The 25,402-nt window shown below is 30.1% G+C and overlaps 2 protein-coding genes across 8 annotated transcripts in view; both read right to left on the bottom strand.

Annotated features, from left to right (window-relative positions):
- Window positions 1-16,258, bottom strand: part of LOC108724169 (short-chain dehydrogenase/reductase family 16C member 6) — a 28,650-nt gene extending 12,392 nt beyond the window's left edge. For 4 of the 6 annotated variants that reach the window (XR_001936676.1, XR_001936677.1, XR_001936675.1 and 1 more), the window contains exons 1-3: window positions 7,283-7,306; window positions 6,564-7,003; window positions 1,213-1,337 (exon numbers count right to left, since the gene is read on the bottom strand). Coding sequence is in view for 3 of the 6 variants with exons in the window: in XM_018450375.1 (XP_018305877.1) it covers window positions 1,213-1,337; window positions 6,564-6,792 (354 nt within the window). In the remaining 3 variants the exon portion in view is untranslated. Of the gene's footprint in view, window positions 1-1,212; window positions 1,338-6,563; window positions 7,004-7,282; window positions 7,307-16,126; window positions 16,193-16,235 lie in introns of those variants that run through there. The other 2 variants (XM_018450377.1, XM_018450376.1) reach the window with 2 other exon arrangements.
- A 4,650-nt stretch (window positions 16,259-20,908) lies between these two features.
- LOC108724171 (mitochondrial fission regulator 2) lies at window positions 20,909-25,393 on the bottom strand. Of its 2 annotated transcripts, XM_018450379.1 has the most exons (6): window positions 25,234-25,393; window positions 24,980-25,176; window positions 24,556-24,737; window positions 22,964-23,085; window positions 22,645-22,891; window positions 20,909-21,150 (listed from the first exon to the last, which is right to left on the bottom strand). In XM_018450379.1, exons 3-6 carry the CDS (start codon window positions 24,735-24,737, stop codon window positions 21,003-21,005), a joined length of 699 nt encoding a protein of 232 aa, XP_018305881.1. In that variant the 5' UTR covers window positions 24,980-25,176; window positions 25,234-25,393; the 3' UTR covers window positions 20,909-21,002. The 2 variants fall into 2 exon arrangements, with proteins under 2 accessions (XP_018305881.1, XP_018305880.1); XM_018450378.1 differs by having other exon boundaries at window positions 24,980-25,393.
- Window positions 25,394-25,402: the final 9 nt, after the last annotated feature.

Raw genomic sequence — 25,402 nt, 5'->3', positions numbered from 1 at the left:
TTTACTGCCAGTACTGAAAATCTATAGTGCACGTGACGTAAACTATAGATTTTCAGTACTGGTAATAAAAAAGAGTTGCCGAATGCGTACCACTTAATCTATTTTTTATTATATTTTCCATTTGGCACTGTTTCGTATACAAATGAACATTAGAAACGTAGCTTGATATTTCGGACGCTTATTATTACGTGTTTAATTTTCCACCAATAGCAAATTAATTTATTATAAGTCTTTTTGCAGATTGCAAAAGGTACGATTTAGGCAACCGATCGCCTAAATCGTATCTATAGGTATTTTTTATCGTATTTGCTTTGAAAGTATTATATTAACTTTATGAAAATATTTAAAAGTATCAGATTAAATAATGAAAACATTAACTAATACCTAATTTGAATAATTTATTGAAGAAAATCAAATATTTTATAATTATTAGATAACAATAATGAAAAGACAAATAACGTCAAAGTAAAATTGGCTCAAATATATTTTTGCACTTGACATTTGTATTGATATCAATTATCAGTTTTATCTTATGATAGTACGATTCAGGAAACTTGATGGATTTTGTGAAAATATCGATTTAATGTTTATGGTTGTAAAATATGTATATACAGTGAAAGTAAAATATTCTTCAATAAATCTTCTTTTATATAAAAATACAAAAATTTATAATAAAATTTGATGAGCGCATTGTTATCAGCTACATAAGTTGATTAAAAATTAATATCAGATGTACATGATTTTTTAAAACGCCGCAAACGTCCATAAAACAAAACGTAGACTATTACATTTTTCTCTATGTTACTCATTTCTCGTGTATTTTATTGTTACTAAATGTTATCTATATTAATTAATAATATAAAATATTGATGAAGTACAATTTAGGCAACTAGTATGCATTCAGCAACTCTCCCTTAAATTTTGGAACACAGTCATTATAATTTACAATAAGCAAATTTTTTAGATAAGAGAAGAATCTTTGACCGATTTATCTTTCGATATTATGTTTCGAGCAAACATATTTTCGATTAATTTTATTCCATTAATTTTATTAAATAATTACTAGAATAATTTGAACTCGATATAATTTCTCGTGAATAAACGCGATATCATTATCACAGGTTTGCAGCATATTTATACTCTGAACTAGGGAATAATTTCAATCTTTCATAAAACAATATCATTATCAAAATTCGTAATAATTGTGTTTACCTTGCCGATCTCTTCCCTGATAATTTTGGCCTTTTTATATATGTCTGTCCGATCACACAAGTTGCAAACGTAGCCATAACACGTACCTCCGGCTGCCTGAACAAGTTTAACAGTTTCCTCAATGCCTAAAATAAAATAAAAACTGATCGAAAACTCTATGTCTTATATTTTATTCATATTTCAACAGCAATAATTACGTGCATATATTACATCTTCTACTCGAAAAACAAATTTGTATTAGGAGGTGTAAGTGAAATACTACGAGTCATTTACAAGTTAAAAAAAAGTCCCAAGAGGATAATAAAAGTAATTTTGACATTAGTTGCATTCAGCAGAATGTTTATTTTCCTACTGTTGAAAGTTTTCTTCGCGCTCATTGGATTATACTTTTAGATCTGAAAATATAATTCAATTAGGGTGAAGAAAATTTCTAACAGTTACAAAATAAACATTCTGCTGAACGCAATTATTATAAAATCGTTGTTGCTTTCTTGTTGATTCTAATCTACTTCGTTATGACATTGCAGACTTACAAGCAATGTTCTATTTTAGAAGAAATAGTGATCCGTCATTACTATCTCTATAAAAAATTTTCAATTATACATGTATGAACATTACATACTGCCCTGGTGCAAAAATTTGTGAGAGTTTATCTGAAAAATATAAAAAAATGACCAATTCTGACATATTCAAACAGATATTGCCGAAACTTGACGGAAAGTATCTCATTTTATCTGTAACTATCCGAATTTGTCCGAATTTATACGAATTTGTACATTTCGACAATTTTAGAATGAAAGAAATTTAGAAAGAAATGTAGAATGAATTCGGACAATTTCGGACACATTTGGATAAATTTTTCCACCATAGTAATAATTACACCTAATATTAAAAAAGTAATACTTTACACACACGCACGCACGCACGCATGCACGCACGCACGCACACACAAGATTGCAAATAATAACTTAAAATTATAATCATTTTAATTATATAATAATTATTAAAATTCCATTGTGCATAGTTCTAATAATTTTATTATTTCTGAGTTTGCAAAAATAATAAAAATTATTAAATAATTTTTAACAATTTTAATATATTTTCTTATAAAGTTTTTCACTGGCAGAGCTGGTGCGCACCCAGTGCATTTTAAAGCCGTTGTACACAAATCAACATAAAGATATACGTTTAATAAAAATATAGAAACGAATTAAACCGCGAAATTCTCAATATATTTTATTATGGTATTTGATAAAATATACGTTGGGTATTTTATTAATTGAAATATCTTACTTTTACATTCAGATTAGGTTAGTGTGCAACAGCTTTGGGTTCCGAGTTAAGGCCATCACACGTATAAAAATTTTAGTCGTAATCGTAAGATCGCAAGCAAATCGACCAATCACAATCAAAATTACTATCTCGCGTTTTAAAACGCTCGACTGTGATTGGCCGATTTGCTTACAGCCTTACAATTACGACTAAAATTTTTATACGTGTGATGGCCTTTACGCATGAAGCGCATTGAGTGCTCATCAGTTCTGCCAGTGAAAAACACTATTAATATTATATGTGTCTTTACTAATACTCTTTATTTCCAAGTTGTTGTTAAAAATTTATTAAACATACATGTGCGAACAAATCATTTGTAAATGAAATTATAAAAATAATAAAATGATATGTATATATAAGAAAAATTAAATAAAATATATTATATATATATCTATATACATATATATAAATTATATATCATATGTAAAGATCTGTTAATAGAAAGTTCCATTCTTCCTCTTTTTCCTGCTATTTGACTTCTTGCCTGAAGAGTAGATAACTGCTCTTTTCATAATACGTAAAAATACAATCATTTCCTACGATACTTTCACTAGAATCGATTTCTCTTAATAACAATTAAAGCATAAACGTTTATTGAAATTTTGAATATATGTGTAGTACCTACCGAAAGTGCCCGGGTCACTTAAATAATTTCTGAAGATATAAAATAGGAACTTATAGAAATACAATGAAATCATAAAATCTATTATTTAACCTCGAAAGCATACACCTTAACACCTCCGGGGGGCGATGAAAGAGAGAGCCGGAAAGTTTTAAATGGCATGTGGGGTCGAATGAGGACTCATTTGAAAACGCTTTTCGTGACGAAACCAACGTGAGGTGGCTGAGGTCTCTACGATTCTTTTCGCAAAGTTATTGTTATCGAGATTTTGCAACAATGAAGGCCTACAGCGAGGAAGATAAGACTTCGCACGAGCAAACGTGTTCTGAGTGGATGGAAGAGCGTGCGATGTGTGTGCGTGCGTGCGTGCGTGCTTGCATGCGTGTGTGTGTGTACATACGTGTGTGTTCAAATACGAACTTTAATATGCAATCGCTTAATAAAAAATAAGCTATTTCAGTTGTTTATAATAATAAGTGGCTCGCTCTTGCTTGTATAGTGTCCACTTGTACGTTCTGTATCCTTTCCACGTACGACTCATGCTGCCAAGAGTGTCAGGGTCAAATTGTAGCTGGAGTTAATATTTTAGATAATATGATCGTATGTAATTATATGGAAGATATAATTATAATATAATATTAGTACCCGTAATATAATATATACATGATGTCCTTAACATCACTCACCATGAGGTAGAGCGGACCGAACTGAGTTCGAAAAGTCTTGTACCATTTGGGCAATAGTTAACGAGATATTAATGTTTAAAGATAGCCGATGCGCGTCTGCCCGGCTTATTACTGCCGAAAGGCCCACCGATCGGATCGCACGGCGCGCGAGCCGCTGGGAGCGGGGATAGCCTAGCAGGCGCGCCCGGGGGGGGGTGTTGTGAAGAAAAAAATTTTAATTTTTTTGTTTAACAATTGTTAACAAAAAAATTTTTTTCTCTAACATTGAAGTAAACCGTACAACTTTTGTTTCAAAATTTTTTTTCCATCTTTTAAGGTGTCTTTTTATGCCGACGCTCGATGCTCATTTTCAGCGTCAAAATAGATCACGTGATCAAAATTGATGCTTGATATTTGTCAATTTTTATCACGTGACTTATATTGATGCCAAAAATGAATGTCAGCATGAAAAGGTACCTTTATACTTTCGACGATATTCGGCTCGAAATAGAAATACTGTTTTTTTTTCAAAGGAGTGTTTCATCCCTTAAACATAAGTTAGCGCACGTATAAAAAAAATACGTCTCTTAGATTTTTGTGTTTAACAACATATTTCACGAAGTCGTTGCCGGACAGTTGGGTAACGTCTCTTGTAAGATATTTGCTTCATGCATACTATGAAAATTACTTATCAGTAGGGATGTGCGAATATTCGCTTTCATGAAAGCGAGACTTTCGCATCATTTTAGATTCTCGCTTTTGCTTTCGCTATCGCAATTAATTATGCGAAAGTTTTAGCGACAGATTTTGTCCGGCTCGTGGGATTCATGAGTATATTTCGGTTGCGCACATTGCAATTGCCCCTCACCAATCACAACATTCGTACAACAGAAAAACTCTAGGCTCGGGCCGCTGTGAGTGGCTATGGATAATTGCAACGGTGCACAACTGCGCCGCTCCCGGGATTCACACTATTCAGCTTCGCCGGAAGCACACTAGATAGCAAAGGAGTGCAGTTTATGTTTCATTCATTGATTTGCCGGTCTAGAGAAATTTTACTATTTTATTATTATAATACATATCTTTCCTGTCAATTTTCTCATTCAACAGAAAAAAACAAAAATTTTTCATTTTCGCAAAAAATTTTTTCTTTCGTTTTCGCATCCACTTTCGTTATAACCATTTTCGTTGCACCCCTAATAAGGATAAGCAAATTAAAAAAAATATTGTAACAATAATGTATACAATTATTAAATTTTGTATTGCTTACTTATTAAATGATCTCAATAACTCATCTTTAATAATAATAATAATAATAATCACAAGGTGCAACTTTAAATAAAATCATTTAAAAAATATCCTTTAAACCAAATATATTCATTTATTTTTCAAAAAAATATAAATTGCTAATACACAAATTAATAAAATAGTTAAAAAATTTAATTAATTAATAAAATAGTGAAAATAATTTAAATTTAATCGCATAAACCATAGAAGAAATTGAAAAAATACTTATTATGAATATCGAGACCGAGAGTCTCGACCGATCACCGAGACCGAGACGAGATTGTCATTGTCAACATACATATTTATCTTCATTTAAAATAATTTCTAAAAAATGTTTTTTAACCGTTTATTTAATATTTTTTAAATATTTATTTTTCACGAATTATTTATGTAAGAAAATGATTTCAGTAAACATTTTTTAACATTTATCTTAAATTTATTTAATATTTATTTTTAATTATTTATTCATTTATAATGTAAAAGTAACATTTACTTAATGTTTATTTCAATCGATAATTTAAACTCGGATCTTATATGATTTGAAGAAGCATTTTTTAAATCTTTATTTAATGTTTATTATAAAAATATTTAATATTTTATTATTTTCTAAAACTCAAATTAGTCAAAATTGGATCAGAATAAAAAATGGCTACGGAGGAGAAGTAATCGTAATATCATTGCTTTAAGTATATCATATATAGATAATAAGAACTGTGTGCATCAATAGTTTAAATTAAGTGGCGTAACGGATAAGATACAAACGACTTCTAACTTCGATGTCCCAGATTCAAATCCCAGTAAGTAAAAAAAACAAATTAAAATGTAATGAAAAATTACAATTAATTGGTAAAAATTATTTAAGGTTTAGGTACTGTTAACAAAAAATAAAAAAATATTTTGTAATATACTTTTTCTAGTTTTGTTTAAATCTTAACATTTTTTTCAAATGTTAAAAAGACTATTTTTAACATTAAAAGGATATTTTCTTCTAATCTTAAAAAATATTTTTCTTTAACGTTTAAATAAACATTTTTTAAAAATGAAAATAAGATAACTTAATCCACTATTTTTAACGTTTTTAAAAACATTTTTTAAAATATTTTTTAAAAACATTTTTATAGACATTGTCTGCTGATTGGATTGTAATGCCGTTATCATTTTTTATAATGATTTGATGTATAACTTTACATATTTTCATGACGGGAACGATAACGACATGTTTGGAAAGAAATCGTTATACATATTTCACTTTTACTCGTTACATAATGAGTAACATGATGTAGTAGTAATGAATTACTCTTCAAAAGTGACTTTTCCAACTCTGACTTTATTGTCATGAAAAATTACAAAATTATTATTAAATCGTCATCGTAAAAAACAATGATAACGGTTAGTTGTTAGTGTTAAGTAACTCGTTACTTCCCATTTCTATATTTTAGACTCACCGGTCTCGTTTATATCCCAAATAATGACGATGGCGCCTAAGTTGGCCAGCCTGAGGGAAAGAAGCCTCCCCAATCCTCCACCTCCCCCTGTCACGAGGGCAATTTCGCCACCTATATTCTTCATTTTATACTTCTTGGGAATGAATGATTTGATAATGCCATCCAATATCGCGAAGGTCGACAATAACAGGAAGCCAATTACTTCCCCAATTAATTGTAAATATGTCATATTGGCACTATATACACAGATCTCGTGTGCGTTGTACTTGCTGCGTAAAGTTAAATTGACAGCTTTTGCTCGTCGAGTTCTTTGCGCGGCTTCTCTGCGACTAAGGCTATCGATCGTTCAGTCTGTCATTTCTGAAACGCAGTGTGTCGAGCTATTTTAGAACTTACAGAACAGCGACTGACGATTATGCCGATGACTCAATGATTATAACCTGAAATATAAAAAGTAATCTTTAGATAATATATCATCACATTTACAAAAAACAGATAACACTATACAGGGTGTCTCATTTTAAATAATGCATTAAGATTTTTCGAAAACTATGGTAAATACAGAAAAATATTTCAAACAAATGTTGTATGGTTCGGAAGGTGACATAAGAAGGTACCATTAATTTGACCTTGGGTGGCGTCGCCAAGGCCAGGTCAAGGTCACGTCAATTTTTTTAAATGGAACTCCCTATTTTTCATTACATTTTCTTGTAGCTTACCTCGAGAGCTTTTCAAAACACCATAATAAAATATTTTTTAATGAAGTATTTTTCGAGTTATAAGGCTCGAAAGTTACAGTACTGCCAGCATTAGCATTACGCAAGTTGTCCGACCGACAGCTAAAACCTCTTGAATATTATTCAGAATCATGTCCTGGATAACATTTATTATTGGATAATATTTAATATTTATTTAATTTGGTATGGGATTTAACTTGGCGTCAGTTGTTGATTTCTGAAATTTGAATTGACACTACAATTATTCATACCAAATCGAAATAACTTGATAAAGATAGTACATGGGTTTTACTTTCTAATTTGATAGAATTTAACTTGGCGCCACAAATGTTCATATTAAATCTTTTGTACAAATGATATCATTAGAGTTAATATTCATTATTTATTTAATTTGGCATGATATAAAGAATTAACTATAGTATTTATGGATATAAAGTATTTACAGTTATATTTATAGTAAAAATATCAAAATACTAACTAAATTAAAAAATCCCACCACCACTCTCATCGTTTTATAATAGTGATATAAAATATCCAAGTAAATATCAAGACGATGGTCAATTGCATACTTTTGCATGTATTCTTTGCTGTATAGAAAGAAATTAACAATGAATTAACAGAATTTAACTTGACGCCAATTGTTGATATCAAATCTTTTATATGAATCATACTAATCTTTTATACAAATGATACATATCATTAGGTTTAGTTTATTTTGTGATATAATGATTTTTATGTAATAATTTTTGAAGGGGAATAAAACTATTATAACTTGAGTTGGAATAAAGAGGAACATCGATGAAAATATTATTAAAGAAATGGGATTTAACTTGGCGCCAATTGTTGATATCACACAAAAGACCGGTTTTACCAACTCGATTAAACCGAATCAGTGATTAACTGTCAATCATAAGTGGTCAATTCTACTAAACAGCAAACGCAATTAGTTCCACGGTCGATTACGTAATTGGTGTTGGTGAAACCGGCCCAAATGGTTCTTTATGAAAAGCACGCACTCTTAGCGCTTTTTTACCTTTTTTTAAAAAGGAAAGTTTGTATACGATTAAAGTTACTATTATTTTCTTATTGGGAAGTTATCCAAGCAACGGATGAGAGCTAGTGACTACATTTACATGGCACCCTTAATCGAGGCTATGTTTCAAAATTGACTGTACTAAAAATCTAGAGTGCATATACCGTAAACTGTAGCATTTTCAGCGCTGGCAGTAAATTTTGAAACACGGTCTATTACTAGTAACATCTGTAGTTCTGACGCTGGTCAATCACAGTCGTTTCATTCTTCCGAGAAACAGCTATGATCGGTTTCATAACTACGATTGTTATTAAACCCGATTAAGCGTGCCATTTCTATAATGGCATCTTTTTATAGTGAGGAATGAAACTGGAAAACTGAACACGACAATCGCGTTCAGCAGACTCAACTATTGCGAAGTGGAATTTAACTCTATGCCAATTGTTGATATCAAATCTTTTATACGAATGATACGTAAAATTTTGTGGAATTTAACTTGGCGCCAATGTTGTTGATATCAAACCCTTTATACTTTATACAAATGATACATATAATTAGAATTAAGTAAATAACAAAGACAGTAACATTTGTGTTTTACTTTTTAATTTGATAGAATTTAAGTTGGTTAGTTAAGACTATATCATTTAGGTTATAATTTTTAATTTCGTACATTAGTTTTTTTTTTCGAGAAGTAATAATTTTTGACAGAGAATTAAAACTGCCATTACTTGGATTGAAATAAGAGGACCTTCAATATGAATATTTTTGAAAAAGAATTAAAACTGCTATTACTTGAGTCAGAATAATAAAAAGATATGTATCACTTAAGTTCTATTCGAAAAGCACGTATATGCTTAGGGCCATTTTTACTTTTTTTTAAAAAGGTAATCTTTTACAGAGATATGAATGATAAAATTTGTAACTATTATTTTGGTTGGGAAGGAAAATGTCTTTGAATGAATTGCAATATAAAAATTTCATATAAGAAGAATTAAAGTCATTTTGATTGGAATAGGAAGATCCTTCAATAGGAATACTAAGACTAATCAAATCGTCTCAACTAGAATAACGCGTAGTAGCTGATACAATTTAATATGATTTTATTGGTTGTTACATGTTAGAGATCACAATGCTGGAGTCCCATGAGGCGTACTTGCCGCGTATCGCATAATCGCATAACCAATCAGAAGCGAACCGCTGCTGTGATTCCGTGTCTTACTGAATACCTAGACATTTAATTCCTCGACGGCGACCATCTAGATAGACACCCACTTCCTCGTCTGCGAACACCTAGAAACCCACTTCCTCGACGGCGAACACCTAGACATTTAATTTCTTGATGGCGAACACCTAGACACCCATTTCCTCGACAGTGAACATCTAGACACGCACATGTTACTCGACACGGAGGCTGGACGTAAATAAGTCAATGGGTTAGGTTGGTACTGAGAGCGTTCGTGTTGGCGATCACAACGCCGCGCTGTAAGCATCATTTAAGCTGGAAACACAATAGACACAGACAATAGGCACAGGCAACAGGGAATAACGAGCCGTCCAATTACAGCTCTGGGATATAATATCGAACTTATACTCCAGAGCTCTGATTGGACAGCTCGTTATTCCCTGTTGCCTGTGCCTATTGTCTGTGTCTATTGTGTTTCCAGCTTTAAGGTGCAGCCACAATAGAAGGAATAAGGAATTAGGAATAAGGAATTAGGAATAAGGAATAACGATTTCAACTTATCAGAAGTCGTATACATCAGAATACATGGTTTCTGATAGGTTAAAATCGTTATTCCTTATTCCTAATTCCTTATTCCTTATTCCTTCTATTGTGGCTGCACCCTTATCCTTCTTACTAATAACCAACGCACTCAGTACCAACCTAACCCATTGACTTGTTTACATCGAACCTCCGTGTCGAGTAACATGCGTATAACGCGTTCAAGTAATTTCAATTCGTCGAATAATTAATCGGTAGTATTATATTGTGATTAATAAAGTTAGTAATAAAGATAGTAAATTCCTCATTATGTCGTTCAAGTGCTTGTGTAAATCAGTGATCGTATTGATTTGCGATAGAATTTGATTGTGATTACCGCGTGCAATGTTTCCTTCTTTATGGTAATTCTGAGTTGCCGAATGATTAATCGGCAGTGATTAATAGTGGTGAGCCAATAGATTCATTTGTAAAAATCAATCAAGTGCGTAGATAAATCCGTGAACATATTGATACATGATACAGTTTATAAAAGGAGGAAAACTTCTGATTATTAGTTATTGTATGCTGTATTTCTTTCTTGAATTTAATTCTCAGTCGCTAAATAATTAATCGGTATAGTGACTAATAATAATGACAAATTCGTTTGTAAATCAATCAAGTGTACGTGAAATATTGCAAGTGCTATGGCGGTTAATCAAATATCTGAAGATGGCTCAATCAAGAAGCGGAAACATGTAATATTAATTTATATATATTTTTCATGTATATTTGAATTTTAGAGCTCAATACATTTTATGTAATAACTTCGTTATATAACTTCATATTGTGCGATTTTATGATTGACTCTTACATACCTTTTTTTATTGTTATATTGTTTTGTCATTAAGAATCCTTTATATTAGTTAAATTTATTTCTTTTATATTTTTTATTTTTCACAATTAAATCTTCTTAATACATGTATGTTATTGTTTCTTTAAAAACAGCATTTATATCTTCAGGAAATAAAATATAAAAATCACGCATTTTTTCGCTGATTACTAGCATATATTAATAGTTTATTTTGTATGTGTATGTGCACATTAATTCGCGTATGTATCTACATATATTCATAGAATTTATCGTATCCGCTTAAAAGTTCATTAACCTTTGCGTTATGACAGGACCCTCAGGATCCCACCTTTTTCTACTTAATTTTTAATTATTTTGATGAATTTCTTAACGTTAAGTTTCGGTTTTTTATTTTCATAGAATCCATAAAACATAAATAAAGTATCCAAAAAAAGTGTTAAAAAGTAAGTATTAAAAAAAAAGCAATCATAAATTTTTATTTGCCAACCATGATTACTATAATTGAATAAGTACCCAATCAGCAAAGAAATGTTTCTGAAATGTTTTTTGAACGTTTTTTTTTTCATTGCAAAAAACGTTTAAAAAATATTTTAAAAAACGATTAATTAATGGGATAGATCCTTTTTTATTAATTAAAAAAACGTTTTCTTTACATTTAAAAAACATTTTTTAACGTTTACAAAACGTTTATTTAACGTTTAAAGAAACATTTCTTCAACATTAAACAAACGGTTTTTAATGTTAAAATTATTTGAACAAAATTAGAAAAAATAACGTAGAATTTTTTTTCTTATTCTTTTTTATCAACAATGCCTAAACCTTAGACAACTAATTTTATTAATTAATTCTAATTTTTAATTATATTTTAATCTTTTTCACTAACTGGCCGAATTTTGAACCTGGGATCTTAAGAGTTATGAGTCTCGTACCTTATCCGTTACGCCACTTATAACTATCGATGCACACAGTTCTTATTGTCCATATATAGAACACTTAACGCAATTATATTGTGTTAACTTTTCTTCCGTGATTATTTTATTATTCCGATCCGTTTTTTATTAATTTTAGTTTTGGAAAATAATAACATTTTTTACATATTTATAATAGACGTTAAATAAATGTGTTTTTAATTAAATAAAATATTTTAAATAAATGAATAACAAAAAACCAACATTTAATAAATTTTATATAAACGTTTAAAACGTGTTATTTTGAAAAGGAATCATAAAACGTAAAATTAATTATAATAAACATTTAAAAAAAATTTAATAAACATTAAATAAATGTTTCTTTAAATCATTATTTCAAACAAATAATTAATGTGAAATGAACATTTACTAAACGTTAAACAATCGTTTAAAAAATATTTCTTTAAACCTTTATTTCAAACGAACAGTTAATGTTAAATAAACAGTTAATAAACATTAAATAAACGTTTAAAAAATATTTTTTCAAACCATTATTTTAAATAAAAAGTAAATTCAAAACAAACATTAAATAAACGTTTAAAATAATTCTTTCAATCATTTATTTCAAATGAAAAATTATAATTGAAAATAAACATTTAATAAATGTTAAATAAACGTTAATGAATTTTGAAAACAAATCGTGAAAAATGTAAAATTAATGAGAAATAAACGTTTAAAAAACATTTAAAAAACATGGTCTGCTGATTGGGTAGTCAAAATTTATGGCTTTTTTGAAAAAATGCATTTTCTACTAAATTATTATCAATATCAAAATGGCAATTTAGGCACTCATTTAGGACATCCTAAAGTATTTTTCAAAATTTTTCAGATTTTTTCGCTATATTGTTTTTTTTTATTAAAAATTTATAATCTTTGAAAAATATAGAAAAATCGACATTTTCTACTGTAAATCCGAATAAATAGTTCAAATATCTCGTATAATTGTGTTCTAGAGGTTTTTTGGATCACTGAATCTTATAGCGTTTTCGGCCCAATCGGGTTGCACCAACCTGGGTTGGATTAATCTTTCCTATTGGTTGACGTTACACGCTCTACCAATAGGAGAACACAAAACGCCATGAATCACCCAGGTTGATGCAAACTCGGCCGGGTCGAAAACGCTATTAATCTGAGGTCAAAATTTCCAAATTTTGAAATCCAAAATAGCGAAACTGATAATCATGGATAAAAAACGAATGAAGAAATAGTCTTATTAAAAACTTGATTTCTGAGTATTTTAATCGCTGCATCTAAATCTGAGATGAAGATTTTCGAACACCGAAAATGGCAACATCGAAATGATATAAAACGGACTTCACGGCTGACTCGATCACTCATAGCAGACGAGCCGTTGCCACCACGTCGCGCCACGCCGATCGCGTGCGTGAACTTAGGGTCTCAATATCAGAAATATATTGGAATTGTACCTTCCATCATTATTAGAACCTATTTCTTATGAAATAATTTATTTTTATAAATAATAAAATATACTAAATATTTTATTCAAAGTTATTTGAATTATTGGTCTGCCACATTGAATCAACCATTTTGAATTTTAAAATTTTGATTTCTGATTTGTAATCAGTGGCTCGAAAAATCCCCGGTTAACAAAGTTTAACAAAAAAATCGGTTTAATACAAAAATTCGTGACACAAAAAGTTAATATCTTTACATTCTACTTTATTATTTTTTTGTATACGACAAGACGACAAAGATTTACGTATGCATTAGTTAGCTTTGATATAATGCAAATTCACGATTAATTTATCAATTTGCGAACATTTTGTCATATCGGCGTGTCGGCGCGCTGCTTTCTAATAACCGACGAAACTCACTTTCAATCTTTAACCGCGATGTTAACTGCAACAAAATCATGTGACATAACAGATGCCGAATTAATATAGTTGCGTAATCATTCGAGTTAAAAATAAAGATTGTCAAATACGCATTTTTACATCTGTTGTTCGTTATTTATTACACATATATTCCAAAATCGTTAATATTCTTTCCAATATAAATTTAAATTTCAGTCAATGTAATAAATTTTTTAAAAGTTGAACCTTTAATTTTTACGCTCTTTTTATTCTGCGTACGTTGTAATGTACATTAAATTTGAAAACATTATCCGTTGAAATTACTTAATCGACTAATACTTCTATCGACACTCCGTTCGAGATCTTTTTCCAACATATACATAATAATGTATATGTTGGAAAAATAGTCAAAATTTTGACAAAATTAATTATTCAGTATGAATTATTTATTAAAGTGCTTTGATAAATCGAATTAAAAAATTTTTTCAACATGGTTCCAATAAAATCAAGAATGAGTTAAACAGAATCCACTTTAATAAAATTTTAATTTGGAGACTCTCATATTCTTTTGAGTTTTCAAATTAAAATTTTATTGATTATAATTTCATTTCTGTTACATAAATGTGACTATGTGTTTTTAATTATAGTCTCTTAGTTGATGTAATTACAATTTTCTAATCGCAATTACAAGATACTATAATTAAAAGGACATAGTCATATTTATGGAACAGAAATGTCTGCAACCAATAGCAGACATCTCATTGAAGCAACTAATGCAATTAATAGAAATCTAGTAGTTTGTTATTGGCAAATGCAGAGAAAAGATGGCAATGAATTTATTTCTTGAGAATTAGATTCCTGAAGTCGTATCAATACGCGCGCGGAATAATCTCACGTTTCGCATATGCTGCGATTCAATTGCAATCAACGAGTAGTAAACCATAAATGTTTCTTACATGATGAAGACGGTAAACGTTCTAATCTTGATGCAGAATTAATTGACTTTCACTGTATAAATCTTCTTACTGTTGATTGTATTGTATTTTCCGTTGCATGTTTCTAATATAGATTATTAAACCTGCTTTTTGCCTTAATTATCTTAATGCGACTATAATTATTATTGTAAAAAATAGATTGAAAAGGACAGAGAGAATCGCAAATTCGTATTGCGAGATGGCCAATATACATTATTCATATACATTATAAATATTAATCTAACATATTATACATATAATATTTATATTACTAGGCAAGACAGATGTGCATTGCTCGCGTGCTATTTAAATATAAAGGTGTCTCTAGACGATATGGCCAACGTATGCCAACATTAGCAAATATCATACACATATATGACATACATAATTATCCATATTGAATGTAGTCAACATTTAGCGAATGTGTGCAAAGTTGGCTTACACATTGGCCATACCGTCTGAAGGTGCCTTTAAATACAAAAAGTATACAAATACAAATATACATATTCGTATAAGTACACAGATCAATCACGATAATTGAATCTTTGTGACTTGTCAGAACATCTTGTGCTGACAATTACTCTCATAGTATGAAATGAGCAAAGCGAGAGAATCAATCAGAATCACGGAAAAGGGGCAACAATGAATTCGACTATCGCGATTTGACACGCAAATTTTATTATAGGAGGAAGAGAGAGAATATTTCATAATATTTAATTTATTGAACTTACATTTTGAATGGAACCAAAAATTAACTCATCATAAAATTATATTTGATTTTATTCTCGAATAATCTCATTTTAAAAATAAAAATTATTTAATAAGAATAAATATACAAAATAAGATTACATATAAGAAGGTTTAATTATATAACTCAAAATGCATTGCAACCAAAATTTCCATTTTTTATTTCTCAACAAGTAATGAGTATTTCTTATACTGAGAAATTTTACACACACTAAGAAAAAGAATATAATTTTTTAAAAATTTCATCAATTTTCAATTTTTATAAATTTTGCTTTGAATTAAGTAATAAAACAGTTTTGTAATATATAGCTATAAGGAATTTAAATATGTTTTACAATATGAAAATAAATATGACAATATGAAGTCCCTTTTATCGTTAACAATTTTAAATGATATATTAAAATAATAAAATTTATTGGCAATACTTAATGTTAAAAAATTACGCTAATATGCAACGTTTTTGTTTCTTGAACATCTGAATAATTCTTATGTATTTTATTTCGTAAAGTAAGAAAAATAATGGTTGGAAATTGTTTAAATTTGTAGAATAAATTTTTGAAAATAAAGCCTTTCATTTCTTAAAATCTGTGATGGAACTTTTTTAACTTTATCTTCTTTTTTAGCAGCTAAAAATATATAAAAATCATTCAGATATTGAAAAACAGAAACGTTGTTACACGGTATAACAATTTAAAAAAATATAACACATATTGTTACCTATTGATCATTGTTCCACACAAGAAATTGCGTTTGTAGTCATGTGAGCAGGAGTATGAGAAGAGAAACAATATTCAAAAAAATATAAATTAGGCACGAAAATGCACACCTGTGTTTACACAATGCAAGACACACTTTGCGGAAAGTAGTATATGTCTTAGCAGTACTATGGTCGTCGGTATACTGAATGGAACGCGTTGCTTCGACTGTGCCTTCACCTCGAAATGATCGTCGAATCAGTGAGACGCAGGTCGTTGCGAAAATCGCATGCATGTATACCAGGATCTTCACATCCTCGCGTGTACGTTATACACTATTGTATCGCCCGCACATGAATGTACGGGATGATGCGCATGAAAGTAGTTCTCCATTGATAAGTCAATGCTTATAAAAATTTTATTGATAGTAACAGAATAATGAACGTAAAAATTCTTTCAGATCATAATGGTAAAGGAAAAATTAATCAGTCTAAATGAATTGGTGATAAGCTCATAATCTGTTATATATAATAAAAATTGAAATAAAAAAATTGAAGTAAAAATTTTTACACATTTTTACATGTGTAAATTACATATTTTTACATATAATTTTTATAAATAAAATTGATACTTTTTAAAATGATTATTTTATACTTATATCAAAATATTAAAATAATGTCATCGAGAAGTGAATATTTTACAAGTATGGCATATTTTTATATAAAATATGAAATATTTTGTTAATTGTTTTCTTTTGGATAATCTAACTGTAATATTCAAACACTGATACATGAGATATTTTTCCATAATGTGTGTTTTTGCATTTTATGCAATTAATTTATATGATATCAACATATAGGATAAGACCGTCCAAGAATGCGCATCGCTCAAGAGTTCGCATTGAGCTTTACGATGAAACTATTAGATCATAAGAGTATTTCACACAGAATGTGCCTTTTTAGTTTGCCAATCTGTGTATAAAAAAATCGTTGTGATTGTTGCAGCGATAAAAAAGATATTTTAAATTTTGTGATTTTAACCACTTTTTTCTATATCTTTCATGGATAAATTGATCGATTTCTACATCAAATTGTTGCTTTGTGAATCTGTACTATTTATATTGTGTGCATGCATGTCTCTGCTTCATATTTAGTGATAGATTTATTTAATATCTGTAATAATTTTTATATAGTTATATTAAAACTAAAAAGTGACACGATAACTCAAGAGTTCGCACTTGAGAACAGCTCATGCATTGTATTTGTTGTTTCCTCCTGGAGAGAAAAGGAAGAAAGATGAACTGGTGCAAAAGTTCAGCTAAAAAGAACAGGCCTACTGTTACATGTAACGTATATATAACATGAAATGTCAGCAAAATAAGGTAATTGTAATATAACACACTGTGTGTTTACATCTAACTCGCTGTTATTGGTGTATTCTTTTAGATCATCCAATCAGCATTTTAGATCTGGAAGAATACATCAATAGCAGCGAGCACTCACTCAACTGTTGAGTCCGTTGAACGCAGCTATTGAAAGCTTAGAACGTATACTACTGAAAGAGGAATTGCTTATATCAGACGTGAAGCTAACATCTGTACGAGAGAGAAAGCTAGAAAATCCCAAATGTTCGCAATGCGCATGCGCAGCACCGTCGTCTGTGTGAATTGTACATACAGTTGTTTAGTGTTTCTTACACATTTGTGTAACGTACAAACGTGTAAGAAACACTAAGGGCCATTGTCACCAAGCTCAGTTAACTTAACTGGCCAGTTAGTCCATCGGAATTGACCAATCGCATTTGTCATTTTGTTTGAAGCAAACATTGGTCAATTCCGATGGCTAGTATATGTAACGCATAGTATTTCCCTAGTTTTTCGTATGCGATACTTTTCAAGAATAAGGGCCAACGCGCTTGATAGAGTGAGTAGGAGCTATGGTAGAAGCATGTTGGAGCTTGCGACGCGAACAAACCTTAAAGGTGCGTTCAGGGAGACGCTATTAGCGCTATTGTGTCATTCTATCCTTGTTTTACGTCTAATAAACAACGAAGATAGAATGGCTGCGTTCAGCAGAGAAAGCAGCTTTGCAACTGTTGTAAAATTCTTCAATATGATTGGTTTATACGTTTAGATCTGTAAGGAACCAAAAGCAAGAACCAATCGTATTGAAGAATTTTACAACAGTTGCAAAGCTGCTTTCTCTGCTGAACGCAGCCAATTATGGCGATTGGGCCAGGCAGAATCGGGGATAAAATATGTTGCGCGCGCATATATGGCGAGCCGAACAGTGGCGATGAGAGTCGATTGGGTACGAAATACGTGAATTGGGTAGCAATAATCTAACCTAACAGAGTGTTAGTCAAAAATAGTGAGTTTTAAAAGTCGGTGGCTTTTCAATTTCTCATGCCCTTTCTGTTCGTAATATATACAAGATTTTTATTATATTAACCTTCATCTGAGGATAAATGTCACAAAGATAGCAAAAGAAATGGTGAAGTCCAAATAATTCATGATAATCTATTGCATATTTCGCCGGAATCCAGCAGACCGAAATTATTGCATGTTTTATCTGAACAAAAAATAGTTATAAATAATAAACCAGAGTTTTATGATGTTAGTACATTTTTATTGTGGCTGCGTTCCGTAATTTTATTTGTTCAAAATAAAAAATTATACCAATTTATATCTTTATTTATTATTACAACTAAATTTAATTACAAATAAAAATTAAAATATATGTACTTGTCCCTTTTAAGTTTTAAAATAAAACTTAAAAATAAAAGTGTTTTTTATGTTATAATAACTTGTTCTTTTTTGTACATTCCTTTACGTATTATTTATGAAAATGACACTTCTACATTACTTACATATTTTTTCGAATCTTATGTTGTATATCGGCATTAATGTCAAATTATACAACATATAATTCGAAAAAATGTATAAGTAATGTCGAATAAAGCCATAACGACTATATGCTGAAGTTTTGTAAAACCTATAAGTACTAATTGATAACATTACGCAAGTATAAAAGTGTTAAAATAAATGAAACAATCTTTTACATGTAAATATCTGTGTACATAAATTTTAATATTCACCTATAGTACTTACAGAAATATTTAAAGGTCAAGAAAAAAGAAATTAATGAGATATTCTCTAAAATAAAATTTCATTTATACGTCAAACATACATTCATACTACTGAAACAAATATTCATTACATAATATTCGTAAACATGTATGATACTCTTAAATTAAATAGAATTACAAATGATTACAATATTAATATTTGTTAATTAAATTAAAATTTATATTTTACTTATGCGAATTAGTAATAAAAATTTTTCATTTATATATTAATAATCTATAAATGATAATAGGAACTATATATTCCATTTTTTGTCACAAATCATCACGAAAATAATATTTACTTATTTCAGACAAGAGAGAAAATTCCTATAGCTAGATCTTGTAAGAAAAATCATTAACTCGAGACTTCAATAATAGCCTTATGTACAATATTAAGGTAGAATTCCACGGTCCACATGGCACGATATGGTTCGTGATACGTCTTGGCTCGCTTAAGCTCATCACAGGATCAGTCCCAAAATTGATATAAAAAAGGCTAAAATCTCAGTCCCACGGCAATCCCACGGAGAACTGAATCAAGCTTGCCACATAACGAGCTATGACCCACGGCGAGCTTCATCGTAGGAACAGAGTGACTTGCTATTGCTCGCCATAGCTCGCGGCTCATGGATTATCAGTTCGCCGAACCGGCCGAACTGTCGATAAATTATGCGAGTCCAAGGGGGGTCGCCAGGGCTCGTGCCTTGACTAAACGAAATAATTAGAACTGCCGTGCGTCGTTGCACCCAATTTCTTTATGCTTGCATATAAATATGTCAGAGCATATTTATTGTTGCTGATCGAGACACTTATTATTGTAAGTTAAGATTTTTTGATCATTCAAAGTCGTAGTATTCAGGAGTAGGATAATAAAAAAATTATCGAATCTATAATTATGTGAAAAAAATTTATATAAAATGACTTTGTGCAAGCATTGACCACGTTTAGTAGAATATTTGTTTCGCTATTGTTGGAAGTTTCTTTCGCGCTGACAGAATTATACTTTAGATCTTCTGTAGTCTTATTATCAGCGAAGAAAACTTTCAACATTTGCAAAATAAGCATTCTGCTGAACGCGATCATTGACGAGCGATCATTTGCTCAACAGCGCAAGATGTCTTGTCGGCTTGTCTATCACAAAGGCTTTTTTGACTCGCAAAACTTACCGCCATCTTCGAAAACGATGTGTCATGAGCCACAAACCGCGAGCGATGACGAACTATCCTGATCCCATGGCACGTAGAGACTTTCCAAGCCATGGTGAGCCATAGCGAACAATACAGAGTCATGCCGAGCTACGAGCTAGGATCCTACCCTTGGAATAATCATTTTAATCATAAATATAAACTAAAATAGTTTTCTTTAAACTTATCAAAAAAATGTTGATTATCATTTCATTAGAAAACAAAAATTTTATCTGAGTCACAATGCTATAGCAAATTGATCTTTGGTTTAAAACCCGTATCAGACTATAGAGATTGAAAGTTGATCAATCAAAGAGCAAAGGTCACTAAAACTTGAAACTAGTTTTCTTTTTCTGATAAATTCCAATCCAATATCAATCTCTAGTCTGATACGGGCATAAGTCTCTTATTTTAGACTTGAGTTAATGCAAAGTGAAAAAATTCAAACATAATTACTATAAGTCAAACGTATGACAGATCATGCTTGATTATTGTAAAAGCCCTAAATTTCGTATAAATATACGTATAAAGAAAATATTCGAAAGTACTTTCACATACTTAATTATGGACAATATATTTTGAATCCATTCAAAATGAATTATCCATAGCTAAATTAGCTGATGAATTCTTGCTATCGGGAGATTGCATTGCAATGTAGCGCCTTCGTAAAATTTCCTGCAAATCATTGCATGGACTATTCTCACGTTTCACCCGCATGGGATGGCCGCCTGGAGACCTATAAAAGATCAATATACAATCTTATTTTATTTTCTAAGAACTCTCAGTTCTTGTACAATCACTATTAGACATTGAATTATAGTTTTACAAATGAGAAATTATGCTTTCTAATACTATACGTGAATAAAAAATAATAATTTTTTATATACATTCACCTTCAATAAATATGAATTGAAAAATACAAAGTGTACAAAAAGTCCTGGACCTCTTAAATATCTTAAAAAGTAAGCATTTTTGAGAAAAATGTTTCATACAAAAGTTGTAGGGTTTAAAATAATCAATTTACTGATCTTATCAATTTGATTTTGGGTGACGCCATCAAGAATAGATCAAGGTCAAGTCGATTTTTTAAAATGAAACATCCTACTTTTTATTTCAGAATTTAACAGCTGGTGTCAAGAGCTTTTAAAAACACTATAATAAAGTCTTTTTTTAATTAACACTTTTCGAGTTATAAGATTTGAAAATTACAATACCGTCGGTATTAACATTACCTAAGATGTATCGCATAGAGTCTGTGTGTCTGTCGCGTGTGTTTGTGTGTATCTCTATCTTTTCCTCCCTCCTTTTCTTTCCCTCCCCCACACAGTTATTTTTGATTGTAAAATATTTACTTAAAATACTAATGCTAACTGAACAGGAGCGTATATCTCTTTTAATGATATGAGGATGGGGTGAAGTCTTACACACAAGTGACTACTTGTCAATAAAAAGATAGAAGTCACTCTCTCTGTAACCTTTTATATCTTTTTCCCAGATGTCCCACCTCTCATCACAGATTAAATTTTCGGAAAAAACTTTTTATACCTAAATATTAATTGCTATCTAAAAAATTTCGATTAAGGCGTGAATTACAAGGATTTAAAACCAGGATTATCCCAAATTCCTCATTCTAAAATTCCATAACTTCCCTGATTTCCAGACAAAATTTCGTGATTTTCCCTCATGCTTTCAATATTATTGTGAATTTTTTTGTACTTTCGTCCTGATTTGTAAACCGTCAAATATTTTGTTGAGGGGGTAATTTAATATAGTAACGTAAATTACTATTAATGTTGCTAACATCGTCTGCATTTTATTGTTAAGTTAGTATTATTCCAAAGCTGCGTAATATGATGTATATTAAATTTCTTTAAAGTCAAGAATTTTAATTTTCCAAAAAATTTTACAAATTCCTTGATTTTTCTTTGATTTTCCTGACATTTCCCTGTTTTTCTGGTTTCTAATTTTGTAGCAACCTTGGAAACAGAAAAGCATGTAGATCTGCTGAAACTTAATGAGTTAATCAAGATTTACCACTATTTATTAATCGGTGAATTAAAAAAGGACCTCACAACTATATTGTAAATCTATTCTAATGTAAATTACAATGTATTAAAAAATTGATTTCAACTTCTGTTTACTACAAAATTTATCTACATAATTAATCTATGATGAAAGTTTAGATGAAAGTTTTTACCAAAAATTTTATATAAATATTAATCTCAACTACCTTGCAACTGGTCTTAATTTTACATTATCGATATCCTTCAGCATATCACCCGTCGATTTCTCTACACTCAATAGAATTTTCTTGCGATCTTCAATTTTATGATCTTGTAAACTAGCCCTTCTCGCGATATGGGGTGTTGTAGGTGGCAAAAATGGAAGTGGAAGCGGTGGTGGAGGTGGAGGTGGTGGTGGCACTGACAAAGACTTTAGATTATCTTCTCCATTGGGCAGAGACGCTACAGATGCATCTATAAGACAAACATGAATCTTTAAATCTTTTCGGATATTTTTGAGTATAACAAAATATACTTCTTACATACATTTGGACAATTTATTATTTTTCACAATTGTTGAAATTTGTTCTCTAAGCTCTTGTAATTCTTGCTCTAACGCGAGCAATCGTACTTCTGATCCAAAACTAATCGGCTCCAACAAATCTGACCTGTTGTAAAAAAAATTATTACTGTTACAAACTCAATTTTAAAAATATTACACAGTAAAAAAATATGTACATATTTAATTATACAGAGTATCTCAAAATCGCCATATAATATTTTCATAGCGTATTCTAGAGGTAAAAAATTCTAATACGAAAATATCGAGGCTACAATAGTTTTTAAATTATAATTGATTATATAAAAATAGCCGGTAGGATCGCATAAAATCCGCGCACTCATCGATGCGCTTGCAGTTACGCGTGCATCGACCTGATACTGCATTCACAGTTAATATTAAATTTTTTTTATTACACAACCGTAATTATTTATATATATAAAACAGCATTCTCAATTATTGTTATTAAAATTATTAAATGTCACACAAAAATTTTATGCTTGAGAAACAACATCAAAAATAATTATAATTAAATTTAATATGTTGCTTGTCTAACATTTTTTTGTCTTGAGACAAATGGAATCATGTAATTATTAATTAATTATCATGTAATTGTGTATTAATAAATTAAAGAAGTAAGATTAAATCGCCCATATTTTTTTAACAATTTAAATTTCTATTAAAATCATAAAATCTTGATTTTTTTTATGGAAATTATATATTTTACTTCTCTCAGGAGTTGAAAACTTGAGAAAGAATATACGTGAAAATGGAAAATAATAATTAAACAATCTTAATAGATCTACTTTATGCAATATCTTCATATCAAAATCTACCTTATTTACTTTATGCAGGTTTTATTTTTTTAATGCGGAATAATAGATTAAATCAATGCGCAGTTGTCAGTGTCAGCAGACTCAACTTTTGCGAAGTGGAAGATAAATCCGTTTATATTAGAATTTTATATGATTTAATTTATTCCTTTGATTTATAAATACACGATATTATTATAAATGATAATTAATAATTACACGATTTTATTTGTCTTAAGATAAAAAATGTTAAAGAAGCAATGAATTAATTTTTATAATTATTTTTCATGTTGTTTCTCAAGTGTGAAACTTGTGTGTCAGGTAATTCCAATAACAATAATTGCTAATGTTGTTAATAATCAGTTGTGTAATAAAAAAAATTCAATATTAACTATGAATACAGTATCAGATCGACGCACGCGTAAATGAGCCTGTAGCGGGATTCTCTAAACGTCTTATCGATGATTGTCACTATCGTTAACTGACGACAGCCAATGGCAAGACAATCCTAGAAGAAAGCGCAACATTCATTGACTGACGCTAGTTAACGATAGCGACAATTGTCGATAAAACGTTTAGAGAATCCCGCAACTGAACGCAAGGATTATCTAGCGATACTACTATCTTTGATTGGTTATAATTCAAAAACTATTGTAGTCCCATTTTCATATTAGCATTTTTAACTTTATTTTACCTCTAGAATACACTATGAAAGTGTTGTACGGTGGTTGTGAGACACTCATAACTTAATGAAACAATGTACTGACCTTATAGGATATCCATTTGTATCAATATAATTGCTACTAGTTTCCTCATTAATCATTGAATTTGTCATCAAGTGTAATGGTGTCACACTGACATATATTTTTGGCGGAGGCTTCAATGGTAAAAAAGATCCAATTCTTCTTACAATACTTCTTCTTTTTCCATAATATTTAATGTCGCCCATCTGTAAGAAAAAAGATTAATGTTCATAATTTTAATATAAAAAATTTTTTCAAAATATATGAAAATGTTTCGGGGGGAGAGAGAGAGAGAGAGAGAGAGAGAGAGAGAGAGAGAGAGAAAGGACCTGGAAGTCTCCACTGGCGACATAAATTTTTAACTTTCGTCAACACAATAGAGGTTTTTGAGAAACAGCAAATTTTTTCGAATTATTAAGCATGTTGAGAAACAAACAAAGTATCTTACCTTTATGTGATTAAATATCACGATTTCGAAAAGCTCGACTTATGTTGATGCAGAAGTAACAAAGTGAAATCGTAATGTACGACGCAAATATTCAATAACGTATATACATCAGGGTAGTCTCAAATTCGTAATAGTTAAAATAATTCCGTTACATTGATCCAACGCCAGCATAATTGACAGGTAGCCATAGTATAAATCTGCTTACATAAGATTCCGATAAAATAAACAATATTTATTGTTGTTACTTTACTTACATGTTTTATATCCTACGATTGAAATTATGATTTTCATCTATCCTCCATTCATCCGTACATAATAACGTATATATGCTTTTTACATGTACTTCGATCACTGTGGGAAAGAGGTTAGAAAAATCCAAGCAAAAAATGAGAGTGCAACGCAATTGCAAGTTCAGTGTTGCCA

The sequence above is a fragment of the Mycetomoellerius zeteki genome, unplaced genomic scaffold, assembly GCF_001594055.1.
Source record: "Mycetomoellerius zeteki isolate Tzet28-1 unplaced genomic scaffold, Tzet1.0 scaffold28, whole genome shotgun sequence".
In the NCBI taxonomy this organism is placed as follows: domain Eukaryota; kingdom Metazoa; phylum Arthropoda; class Insecta; order Hymenoptera; family Formicidae; genus Mycetomoellerius; species Mycetomoellerius zeteki.
The sequence above is the reverse complement of the archived record's forward strand: the minus strand, read 5'-3'. Positions and strand labels throughout refer to the sequence as shown.

Coding starts and splice junctions, on each gene's coding strand:
- LOC108724171 (XM_018450378.1), bottom strand. CDS start 24,737: ATGGGCGACATTAAATATTATGGAAAAAGAAGAAGTATTGTAAGAAGA. Junction 23,086..24,555: donor ACAAATGGATATCCTATAAG/GTCAGTACATTG, acceptor TTTTTACAACAG/GTCAGATTTGTTGGAGCCGA. Junction 22,892..22,963: donor AAATAATAAATTGTCCAAAT/GTATGTAAGAAG, acceptor TTTGTCTTATAG/ATGCATCTGTAGCGTCTCTG.